This window comes from Macaca thibetana, chromosome 16 (genome assembly GCF_024542745.1).
Source record: "Macaca thibetana thibetana isolate TM-01 chromosome 16, ASM2454274v1, whole genome shotgun sequence".
NCBI lineage: Eukaryota > Metazoa > Chordata > Mammalia > Primates > Cercopithecidae > Macaca > Macaca thibetana.
This window is the reverse complement of record NC_065593.1, coordinates 71381141-71394149: the sequence shown is the minus strand read 5'-3', so window position 1 is coordinate 71394149 and position 13009 is coordinate 71381141. Positions and strand designations below refer to the sequence as shown.

General features: G+C 46.9%; 1 protein-coding gene across 6 annotated transcripts in view; it reads left to right on the top strand.

Moving 5' to 3' along the window:
• ARSG (arylsulfatase G) overlaps positions 1-13009 on the top strand; it is a 147591-nt gene that overhangs the window by 102885 nt on the left and 31697 nt on the right. For all 6 annotated transcript variants that reach the window (XM_050762449.1, XM_050762446.1, XM_050762448.1 and 3 more), the window contains 2 exons: positions 4181-4377; positions 6085-6165. In XM_050762449.1, the coding sequence (XP_050618406.1) occupies positions 4181-4377; positions 6085-6165 (278 nt within the window). The remainder of the gene's footprint in view (positions 1-4180; positions 4378-6084; positions 6166-13009) is intronic.

Here is a 13009-nt window from a genome sequence, read left to right as displayed (position 1 = left end):
TTTATTTGAGGCAGAGTCTTGCTCTGTTGCCCAGGCTGGAGTGCAGTGGCACAATCTGGGCTCACTGCAACCTCTGCCTCCCGGGTTCAAGCCATTCTCTTGCCTCAGCCTCCTGAGTAGCTGGGATTACAGGCACGCATCACCATGCCTGTCTAATTTTTGTATTTTTAGTAGACAGGGTTTCACCATGTTGGTCAGGCTAGTCTTGAACTCCTGACCTCAGGTGATCCACCCACCTTGGCCTCCCAAAAGTGCTAGGATTACAGGCATGAGGATAACCTGTTTTAATAGCTCTGATTATGTTCTAGCCTCATTCTATGCTGGTGCATAAACATATGTCTCCCTGGTTTTATTAAGGCATAGTTGAAAATGAACGTATTTTAAAAAACAAAAATGGAGTCACACTGTGATATAGTCAGTATTTTTTTAAAGCACCAGGTGTCCCCCACTCTATTTTCCATTTGACACAGGTGCATAATGAAGAGGTGACTTGCAGGACAGGTGCCCCCAAGGGACTAGTCTGTGTGGGCTCTGCCTGATGCCATGTTTTGGAATCTAGCCTGGCATCAGGATACAGGGAAAGAGGTACACCCTTGGGCACCATTTATACTTACTACTGCTGGCATGTATTCAACATTATTAACAAGGAAGCAGCCGGGCGCAGTGGCTCACGCCTGTAATCCCAGCACTTTGGGAAGCCAAGGCAGGCGGATCACTTGAGGTCAGGAGTTTGAGACCAGCCTGGCCAACATGGTGAAACCTCATCTCTACTAAAAATACAAAAATCAGCCAGGCGTAGTAGCACGCGCCTGTAGTCCCAGCTACTCAGGAGGCTGAGGCAGGAGAATTGATTGAACCTGGGAGGTGGAGGTTGTAGTGAGCCGAGATCATGCCACTGCACTCCAGCTTGGGAGACAGAAACAAAAAACAACAACAAAATAAGCTACCATTTATTAGATGCTTAGTGTGGGAAGTTACACAACAACTTTGTTGGGGAGGTCTGATTGTCCCCAATTTATAGATGGCGAGGGTAAGTTAATTGTCCAGGGCTACACAGTCATGAAATAACAAATCCGGAGGTTTGGATGCAGGATTTTCAAGGCTGTGCTCTTCATCAGCCTGTGCTCTGCCATCTCTCATAACTGCCCTTCTCTGTAAGCCTCTGGCTCAGGGTGCTAATGTGACTTTGATAATGGGTGAGAATTTGGAAGATGATGATGGATGATGAAGGGTGGACAGCAGGACCACCCCTCACCCATACACACGGTGAGCTGATTTCCAAGAAAACAGCCGCAATCTGTAGCATTTGCCAATTCCTGGGGTGTAAATACTCACTCTCACCATGGCTGATTTCCAGCTATGGAGATGTCACTGAATGTGGCATTGAGAAATGATGGGCAGTAGCAAGCCATTGTGTGTTATTTCCACGACACAGATACAATAGATGTAAATAAGCCCATGAGCATACATCATAGTAGAATGTAGTAATTAGGAAGTGATAAATGGTGAGAATGTACCACCTTTAAAAAATATTATTTATTTATTGATTGATTTTTGAGACAGAGTCTCGCTCTGTTGCCCAGGCTGGAGTGTAGTGCACAATCTTGGCTCACTGCAACCTCTGCCTCCTGGTTTCAAGCAGTTCTCCCTGCCTCAGCCTCCCGAGTAGCCAGGATTACAGGTGCCTGCCACCACACCTGGCTAATTTTTGTATTTTTTAGTAGAAGTAGGGTTTCGCCATGTTGGCCCAGCTGGTCTCAAACTCTTGACATCAAGTGATCTGCCCGCCTCGGCCTCCCAAAGTGCTAGGATTACAGGTGTGAGCCACCACGCCCGGCAAAAAAATAAAATTTATTTAATTGTAAACTTATATAATTCAATTTTTAGCAATGGCCGTGTTTAACAACTGGTTTGCAAAATTCTTGAAATTTGAGCCAGGTTTAGGCACCACTGCAATATGGAATCTACCTGAAAATTACAAAAAGACACCCCTTGTGGCTAGGCACTGCCCTGTGCAGGGTACCAAGGCAGTAGATTGTAAGCTGGAAATAAGGACCCATTCACTCAGCAGGATGTCCTGATGCAGGCCACAACCTGCACAACTGTACATGACCATCCCTGGGAGAGGGGTCACCAGGCACTGCAAATCAGTGCTGTACGAAAAAACTCGGCAAGAATGGAGATGTTTTCTGTCTGCACTGTCCAAGCTGCTAGCCTCTAGCCACCTGCTGCTGCTGAGCATATGAAATGTGGCTAGGAATTTGTGTGTGTGTGTGTGTGTGTGTATTTTACTGTGAGTATGAATATATACAGATATATATATAATGATAAAATTTTACCATCTTAACCATTTTAAATGTAAAGTTCTGTGGCATTAAACATTCACTTTGTTTTGCAACCATTACCACTATCCATCTTCAGAACTTTTTCATTTTTTCTAACTGAAACTGTACCCATGAAACATGCGCTGCCCAGTTTTTCTTCCCCACCGTGCCCCGCCACTCACCATCCTACCTTCTCTCTCTGAATTTGACTATTCTGGGCACCTCCCACAAGTGGAATCATACAGTTATTTGCTTCTTGGTGACTGGATTATTTCACTTAGCATAATATTTTCCAGGTCCACCCATGTGCTAGTGTGTGAGCCATGGAACTTCTATTATGATTTAACTTTCATTAATTTAAATCTAAATAGTTACATGTGACTTGTGGCTGCTGCCCTGAACAACACAACTCTAGCAATGTTGCAGAGAAAGTGTGAATTAAAATGGGGAAGGCAGAGGCCCCTGTCTTGGGACTTGTGTCCAGGGTTTTATGCCTATCAAGGAGAACTGAGTGCAAGCACAGTCCCGGGCGGCAGACCCTGGGAGCCAGGATGCAGGGGAGTTTGAGGGCACAGGTGGCTATAGAGCAAGGCTGTGAGGTGGTGTAAACCAGGGTGAGCTAAGGAGACCCCTGGGTCCAGCTGAATCTCTGGGTGAACAGGTATGAAAGGGCCATGCATCTCCCCCCACTGGAATGTTGTTGATTCTGTACTCTCCCAATACCCTTGCTTGGTGTCCTCTGAAAGACCCCCGTGGATGGATCTGTGGGAGAGGGGCCCCTGAAGGTCCCTGCCACCGTTGTGATTCTACAGCTGCTCTTAGCTGGGAGTAAGGCTGGGATCTTTGCTTGGAGACAACCCCAGCTCCTCCAAGCCTTTCATTCTGCACTTTCCAGGGGAATCAGGATTACTACAGAGGCAGCAGAACAACAGGGCCTCTGACAGAGCCCTGATCTAGATGTTACCTGGTGGTCATATGTGTCCTTGGAATTCCTGTGATTAACTTGAGACAACCACTTATCTCTTAGAAAGGAACAAGACTGGCCAGGCACAGTGGCTCACACCTGTAATCCCAGCACTTTGGGAGGCCGAGGAGGGCAGATCACCTGAAGTCAGGAGTTTGAGACCAACCTGGCCAACATAGCTAAACCCCGTCTCTCCTAAAAATACAAAATTAGACGGGCGTGGTGGTGGGCACCTGTAATCCCAGCTACTCAGGAGGCTGAGGCAGGAGTATCGCTTGAATCCAGGAGGCGTAGGTTGCAGTGTGACAATATTGCACCACTGCACTCCAGCCTGGGCGACAAGAATGAGACTCTGTCTAAAAAACAAAAAGAAAAAAGAAAGGAAGGAAGGAAGGAAAGGAAGGAAGGAAGGAAGGAGGCTGAGAACGGACAGGATAGTTCGGATGCTGCAAAATAAAATGTAAAGGGGTGTGTGTGTGTGTGTGTGTGTGTGTGTGTGTATGCCTTAGACTTTACAGTGTGGCATTTAAGAGCAAGATTGGGACACGTAACTAATTGCATACCCTGGGCAAGTCCTTTAATCTCTAAGCTTCTGATTCTTCATCTGAAAAACGGGGCTATGATGAGGATGAACCTAGACAACGTGAGTCCCATATAATAAGCTCTCAGTAAATGATAAGGGATAGTAACTATTATTACAGTTCTCATTTTTAATCGGCTAACCGAATTGCTTTCACATTTCCTTGGAAGGTTATGGATAAATGTGTCCTTCCCGAGCCTATGGGGCAGAAGGAGCTTTGGGGAGTTTCCTGGAGGAGAGGGAGGATCCCTGAGGCACCAGACGAGCCAGGAGAGCCTTCTGAAGAGTCACCTCTTGGTTCTCCTGTTTCAGCACCAGCGGGAGGCCCTTCCTGCTATATGTGGCTCTGGCCCACATGCACGTGCCCTTACCTGTGACTCAGCTACCGGCAGCCCCACGGGACACAAGGCTGTATGGTGCAGGGCTCCGGGAGATGGACGGTCTGGTTGGCCAGATCAAGGACAAAGTTGACCACACAGCGAAGGACAACACATTCCTCTGGTTTACAGGTAAAGTAATAAAAGCCAGCCAGCCTAACTGCCATTTAATAGATAAACTTGCACGTTACCTGTGAAGAGCAGAGTCTGGCCTCGTGATCCCCTTTCATAGGTCAGGGGACTTGCTTTGAACTTGAGGCCCAGATAAGGCTTGCTGGCCTGAATGCTGAGCACCTGTCCACTGGGGCCTCCAAGGCCAAGTCCCTGGGCAGGTTTGCACACACAGAGCAGGCGCCTTGCTGGCCCCTTGTGTGTCGATTCAGGCTATCTGGGTATTGTTCTTAATTGCCATTGAATGACATTGACCTTGTGAGCCTGTGTTGTCCTTGTGCAGGTCTAAGATTTCCCTCTTCTCCATCTTCCCTGGTCCCAAAGATTCCGCTTGCTGCCACTCCCCGTGTCACTTCTTTTGGCTGAGTGGCCTTAGTGAGCTGAACTGGTGGCCTCTTTAAAGGCCTCATACATGCATTGTGTGTTTTAGGTTTCTGTCTGGAGCGACCACAGAGGTTAAAAGCACTGCTTTCGGCCAGGCGTGGTGGCTCACACCTATAATCCCAGCACTTTGGGAGGCTGAGGCAGGCGGATCACCTGAGGTTAGGAGTTTGAGACCAGCCTGGCCAACATGGCAAAACCCTGTCTCTACTAAAAATACAAAAATTATCTGGGCGTATTGGCACATGCCTGTAGTCCCAGCTACTCGGGAGGCTGAGGCAGGAGAATCGCTTAAACCTGGGAGGCAGAGGTTGCAGTGAGCTGAGATCGTGTCACTGCACTCCAGCCTGGGCGACAGAGCAAGACTCTGTCTCAAAAAAAAAAAAAAGAAGCACTGCTTTCGGGTCAAGTAGAGACCGATACTCTCTACCGTGCAGCAAAGGTGTTATAAACTCCTATAGGATTTGAATCTATATTCTACTACTGAGGGAATTCCCGTAATCTCACCAAGCCTCCTTTTCCTCATCTGCAAAATTAAGCTAGTAACAGAATCTACTCCATAGCATGTTGGAGGATTATGAGACGATGTATATGAAACACTGGGTGCATAATAGATGCTCAATAAATAGTCGCTGGACTGAGGCTGATGATGGTGGCAATGAGATTGCTGAAAACTTACAGAAAGGCAAGGGAGGAAAGAGGAAGGAAGGGGAGGAAAGGCAAGGAAGGCAAGAGGCTCACAATGGGGCTGGGTTGGGGCAGAAAAGGCCACTTGTCTCTGAAAGCCCAGTAGAGACAGGCCTCATATCAAGGGTTGTTCTTCACGAGTGGGAATCATATTTGTCTTTATTTATTTATTTATTTTTACTTATTTTTTGAGATGGAGTCTCGCTCTGTCACCTAGGCTGGAATGCAGTGGCGTGATCTCGGCTCACTGCAGCCTCCGCCTCCTGGGTTCAAGCGTTTTTTGTACCTCAGCCTCCAGAGCAGCTGGGATTGTAGGCGCCCGCCACCACACCCAGCTAATTTTTGTATTTTTAGTAGAGAAGGGGTTTCACCATGTCGGCCAGGCTGGTCTGGGACTCCTGACCTCAAGTGATCTGCTTGCCTCCGCCTCCCAAAGTGCTGGGATTACAGGCGTGAGCCACTGCAGCAGGCCTGTGTTTGTCTTTATAAGTCCTTTTTCTATCTAGTTCCTGCTCTTCACAGGGAGATAGGGCTAGAGTGGGAGGGTCAGCGTAAGTGTCCAACCAGCCTGGTGACCATTATGCTTTTTCTGGTTTCTAGGAGACAATGGCCCATGGGCTGAGAAGTGTGAGCTAGCGGGCAGTGTGGGTGCCTTCACTGGAGTGTGGCAAACTCGTCGAGGTAAGAGGCTCAGCTGGGGTTGGTGGATCCCACTGCAGTGCTGAGCCCAGGCTGGGGTGTGGGATTCTGCCTCTGGGTGGGGAACAACTTATATCTGGGCCTTAGGGTCATCATCGTGAAACAGGGACACATTTGCTCACCAGTCACCAGCACCCAGAGAAGAAGGAACAAGTTGTGATGGAGAAAACGACTGCTCAGTTTGCACCATCCCTGTCTCTCCTTTCCTCGTAGAACTTCCCAAAGGCGACGAGCCCTCCACCCAACAAGCCAGTCTATGAACATTCCAACAAATGTGCTTTGTCTTTACTTTCATCCCGTTCCCTTGCTCTTCCTCCTTCCTTTTTAAAAATTCATCCATCCATCCATCCATCCATCCATCCATCCATCCATTAACTTACCCATTCAAAAAATATTTAGTGCACAACGGTGCAAGGTTTTTAATGTACATTGTTTCCAGTTCTTACAATAGTGAGAGGGTGGCAGTCATAGCTCCATTTACAGATGAAGAAAGAGAGAGGCTCAGAGAGGGTAAGTAATTTGCCCATGTCACACAGTTTGTGAGGAGGGAGTCAGGTTTTCCATTGAAATTAAAGTTGGTACTCGCCCTGCTGTACCATACTGCTTCTCACAGCTGCCTCTGTCTCTATTTCAACATCTTTCAACTTCCAGCTCAGCTCCCATCTGCTCTGGGAGAGCTTTCCCACAAGGACCTCACTTTCTGAGAGTGCAGCCATGCCGGGGACAATTTGACATATGGACCAAATGCTTGAAAAATACGCCTATCTTTTGATGCATCAATTCCTCCTGTAAGAGTTTGTCTTAAGGAAATAATTAGGCACATGCTCAGTGACATACGAAAAAGGATGCTCATTGCAGTGAATTTTTTTTCATAGTTGGACATAACCCAAGTGTCTAGTAAGAAGATAGTGCTTAAAGAAATTATTATACCTCCGTTAAAAGGAATAACCAAGAACCACTAAAATAATTCATATTTATTGACTTGGAAACATTTACATGAGATATTTTTTAATGAATAAAACAGATTCCAATATGGAACAAAATGTAAAGTATGATTTTATTATATAAAAAATAATCATATGTAGACTCAAAAAAATCTTGAAAGAGTCAATAAAGGGTAACAAAACATTAGCAGTAATTACCTCTGGGCAACGGAAGGAGAGTTGAAGGGGTGAATTTACCCCTACAATAAACCGGTATTGTTTGTTTCATATAAATTAAACGTTTAGGAGGTATTTGTGTCCAAGGGGGTTCAGAGGTGGGCCTGGCAAGATTACCCCCATTGAGGAATGTGTGAGGCAGAATTTTAGATCTGGGACTGTGTATTCGTCCACAGACTAATACACACAATCGCACCATTCTTGAATTAGAGGGAACCAAAAAGGTCTATTTGTCTGTCTATCTGCCTGTTCTGTCTATCTATCTATCTGTCTGTTATCTGTCTGTCATCTATCTATCTATCTATCTATCTATCATCTATCTAATCTATCTATCTATCTATCAATCAATCAAAACACCAATACTCCAAGAGATAAAATAAACTCACATTGCTATAAAGAACTACCTGAGACAGGGTAATTTATAAAGAAAAGAGGTTTAATTGACTCACAGTTCCGCAGGCTGTACAGGAAGCATAGCTAGGGAGGCCTCAGGAAACTTACAGTCATGGCAGAAGGCGAAGGGGAAGCGTGTATGTCCTCCATGTTTGGAGCAGGAGGAAGAGAGTGAAGGGGAAGGCGCCACTCACATTTTAAACAGCCAAGGCTAATGAGAATTCGCTCACCCTCATGAGAACAGCAAAGGGGAAATCTGCTCTCATGACCCAGTCGCCTTCCACCAGGCCCCTCCTCCAACACTGGGGATTACAATTCGTCGTGAGATTTGGGTGGGGACACAGAGCCAAACCATATCAGGCTGTTTTTCCTGCTGTTAAACTCAATCCTGACCTATGGCCCTCAGCTGTCTCCAGGTGGTCTCCACTAGCACTCCCCTCATCGTATTAGTCTGGCAGGATAATTGTAGTTACCTAGAAACTGAAGCATTGTGCACCTCGATTCTGGTGCAGAGAAGCAAATGCTGATTTTTTTTTGAGACAGAGTCTCACTCTGTCACCCAGGCTGGAGTGCAGTGGCATGATCTTGGCTCACTGCAACCTTCACCTTCTGGGCTCAAGCGATTCTCCTACCTCATCCTCCCAAGTAGCTGGGATTACACGTGTGTGCCACCATGCTCAGCTAATTTTTTGTTTGTTTGTTTTTGTTTTTGTATTTTTAGTAGAGATGGGGTTTCACCGTGTTGGCTAGGCTGGTCTTGAATTCCTGACCTCAAGTGATCCACCTGCCTTGGCCTCCCAAAGTGCTGGGATTATAGGCATGAGCCACCATGCCCGGTCATTATCATTTTTATTTTTCATTTTTATTTTTATTTTTTTGAGATGGAGTTTCACTCTTGTTCCCCGGGCTACAGTGCAATGGCACAATCTCAGCTCACGACAACCTCTGCCTCCTGTGTTCAAGTGATTCTCCTGCCTCAGCCTCCCTAGTAGCTGGGATCACAGGCACCCGCCACCACACCTGGCTGATTTTGTATTTTTAGTTGAGATGGGATTTCTCCATGTTGGTCAGGCTGGCATTGAAGTCCTGACCTCAGGTGATCCGCCCACCTCAGCCTCCCAAAGTGCTGGGATTACAGGTGTGAGCCACCACGACCGGCCTATTTTTCAATTTTAACCTGATGTCCCTTGGATCAGATATCTTCAGAACTTTAGGAGCAAGTGGCTGCTGGACTGTGGCCATAACTTGTGTCTGGAAATTTGCGTCAGGGGTCAGGAGAGCTGAGTACCAGCTCCCGCTAACCTTCTCAGTGACCAGATTATTTTATCTCTTTGAGTATTGGTGTTTCTCACTCTCACTCTCTCTCTTTCTCTCTATATATGCATAGATCTTTTTAGTCGTCTTCCGTTAAAAAATGCTGTGATTTAGTTGTGATTTCTGGAGAGTTGGGTCAAGAGAAGATGCTAAGGAGGACTGGAGGTGGATGGAGGTGTGTCAAGAAACAAGAGCCTAGAGAAATACAGCATACACTGGGAGTGGTTTGTTGCATTAGCTGATTACAATTCCTCTGTTCTGTACCTGGGACACCCTTGGGCCAGGCTGCCATCTTCAGTGTTCAGTTAGAAAGCCTGGAATCGCCTGGTGTCAGAAGCCCCATGGTTAAAAGTCCAGAAGGTGTGGAGACCATGGATGTAGGGGAAAGGATCTGTAAGTAAGTGGCTTCTCCATGGGGAAGAGAATTGACCTGCTGGTCTCCTATCTGAGGACTTGCCTTATTGATCTCTTCTCCCTTTATGAGGCAGTTTTGAAATAGTGAGTCAGGCTTAAGGATGTGGACTGGGACCCCATTCTTTGAGGGAATGATGAGAAATACATTTACTAGCTGGCTAGGTGCAGTGGCTCATGCCTGTAGTCCTAGCACTTTGGGAGGCTGAGGCAGGAAGATAGCTTGAGGTCAGGAGTTCAAGACCAGTCTGGCCAACATGGTGAAAACCTGTCTCTACTAAAAATACAAAAATTGGCCAGGTATGGTGGCGGGCATCTGTAATCCCAGCTACTCGGGTGGCTGAGGCAGGAGAATCGCTTGAACCTGGGAGGCGGAGGAGGTTGCAGTGAGCTGAGATTGTGCTACTGCACTCCAGCCTGGGCAACAGAGTGAGACTCTGTCAAAAAAAGAAAAAGAAAAATAGATTTACTAGCTGGGCAACCTTCACCTCTCCTTTCCTTCCTTCCTCCTGCAAGCATTTGTTGAGCGCCTACTGTTTTCTATTCCTCCTATTGAGCACCTACTGTGTGCCAGGAACTATGCTCAGTGCTGGTGCTACAAAGATCAACAAAGCCCCGACCGGAATGGCAGTCTAGAATAGTGTTTCTTTGATTTTAAAATTAAAGTGTGTAGACCGTCCCCCGGGGATCTTGCTAACATACAGTTCTGACCCAAGAGGGCTGGGTTGCCGATGGGGGTTTTGCATTTCTAGGGCACTCCTAGGTGATGCTGATGTGGCTGGTCCAGGGACCGAACTTTGAGAACCACCAGTCCAGAACGTCTACATCTAGACCATGAGTCTAGAATCATCTGAGGGTAGAACTTTCAACTTTAGACCAATGGTTATCAAAGTGTGGTTCCCCAACCAGCATCATTAGCACCACCTGACAAATTGTTAACAGTACAAATTTTAGGGCTTCACCCTGGGCCAAAAGAATCAGAAACACTTGAGATGGGTCCCAGGAATCTGGGTTTTAACCAGTCCTTTGGGTGATAATGCAGGTTAAAATTTGAGAACCACCTGTCTAGAGCTACACAATCCGGTATGTCAGGCACTAGCCACATATGGGCATTTAAATTAAAATTAATACAAGTCAATTAAAATTCAATTCCTTGGTCACACCAGCCATACTTCCAGGTCTCAGTAGCCATATGTGGCTACTGGCTACCATATTGGGTAGCAAATAGGCTTCCCTGGGGGTGGTTTGCGTTTTGAAGAATGAGTAGGAGACAGCCAGGGATTGGCAGGAGAAGAGGCTCTGGGCGAGGGCAGCAGCCCGGGCAGAGGTGGGAACATCAGGGAGTAGGAGCCGCTCCCTGGAGCTGCCCCTGTGTCTGTGAGTCTGGAGTTTGTGGCGACCAAGGAGAACAGCGAGAGATGGGGCCAGCGTTCGACAATCTTTGCAGTTTGGCTTTTATTCTAAGGAAATGTAGAACCATGGGAAGATTTTAAGAGCGGGAGGGACATTATTTAATGTTAAATATAGAGGTGAAATTTACATCACATAAAATTAACATTTTACATTGTTCGGTTAAGTAGCACTTAGCACCTTCCCTATGTTGTGTGACGACCACATCTGTCTAGTTCTAAAACACTTCTGTCACCCCAAAAGAAACCCTATATCCTTTAATTAATTAATTTATTAATATTTTAGAGATATAGTCTTGCTCTGTCCCCCAGGCTGGAGTGCAATGGCACGATCATAACTCATTGCAGCCTCAAACTCCTGAGCTCGAGGGATCCCCCCACCTCATTCTCCTGAGTACCTTGGACTACAGGAGTGTGCCACTGCGCCCCCTGCATTTTTTTTTTTTCTGAGATAGGGTCTTGCTCTGTTGCCCAGGCTGGAGTGCAGTGGCATCATTACAGCTCACTGCAGCCTCAACCTCCTGGATTCAAGCGATCCTCCCACCTCAGCCTCCTAAGTAGCTGGGACCACAGGCATGCACTACCATCCCCAGCTAATTTTTCTTTTCCTTTTTAAATGTTTTTTTTTTTTTTTTTTTTTAGAGACAGGGTCTTGCTATATTGCCCAGGCTGGTCTGAAACTCCTGGGCTTAAGCAATCTTCCCACTGTAGCCTCCCAAAATGTTGGGATTACAGGTGTGAGCCACTGCACCTGGCCTATGCCTAGCTTTTAAAAAATATATATTTATTTTGTTGAACCCCATATCCTTTAAACAGTTGCTCACCATTTCCCACTCCCCCTCCAGCATACTAGCCAATGTTTATTAAAAGATCCCTCTTGTATCAGGGGAGCTGAGAACAAGGAGAAGGGCAAGTACCAGTCTCACTTCCACTGATCCAAAAATGACCAATGAGAGAAGCCAGTGACAAAATCTCCAAGAATATCCCCAAGTTCAAAGAATGCCAAAGTTGGAAAAGACCTCAGTCATTTTTTTTTTTTTTTGAAACAAAGTCTTGTTCTGTCGCCCAGGCTGGAGTGTAGTGGTGCGATCTCAGCTCACTGCAAACTCCACCTCCCAGGTTCAAGCGATTCTCCTGGTTCAGCCTCCTGAGTAGCTGGTATGACACATGTGCACCACCACACCCGCCACCATGTCTGGTATTTTTAGTAGAGACGGGGTTTCACCATGTGGGCCAGGCTGGTCTTGAACTCCTGACCTCCGGTGATCCACCCGCCTCAGCCTCCCAAAGTGTTGGGATTACAGGCATGAGTCACCATGCCTGGCCGACCTCAGCGATCTTTATTCCAGCCACCTTATTGGACAAATGAGGAAACTGAGGCCAAGGAGAATGGAAGGCATCCCCGAGGCCAGCCAGCCATGGAGGGGCCCACATCCTCTGACCATCACTGGCTCATTCCCCAAGCCACGTGACTGCTCTCACGCACATCTGGTTATACGCGACGCTCAGCCACCTGGAAAATTGTATCTTGCTCTTTGAACCTAGTAATTGTCAAGGAAAAAGTCTTTAGCTCTTGCGACAGTCTGAATCTTTCTACATCTGTGGGAGGCAGAGAGGGTTTGGAGGCTCAGGCTGGGCTTGAATCTTGACTCAGCTCAGGGCTCAGCAGCCTCTTCTTGTTAGGTGGAGTCGTGGACTATTCTCCGTAGATTGTTGGGAGAATCAGTGGGGGTACTGCCTGGGACGCTCCCAGCCTTGTGCCTGGCCTCTAATGATAACCCCCATTAGACTCAATTTCTTAATTCCTGGCTGAAACAACCTGACGGGACCCCACGCATAGAAGCTCTAGAAGGGGACTGGCAAACACCCTGAAAAAGATTCCCTCACTAAAGGATCAGGCAACTTAAATCGCATACAGATAACTTTAAAATGTTCCGGGTCTCTTGGGAAACGATCTGAAGCTGAATTTCAGGCACCTCAAGATAACATTCTTTTTTGGGGCAAGGCCTTCCCACTAAGTCTGTGGCTTGATGTGGGATTGGTGGGTGACAGCACTTAAATTCATGATCGGGCTGGGGCTGGATGCCGTTCCCTTCTTTTCTTGGGAGTCTGAAAGTGAACTTTGCCTGAGAGGCTGCT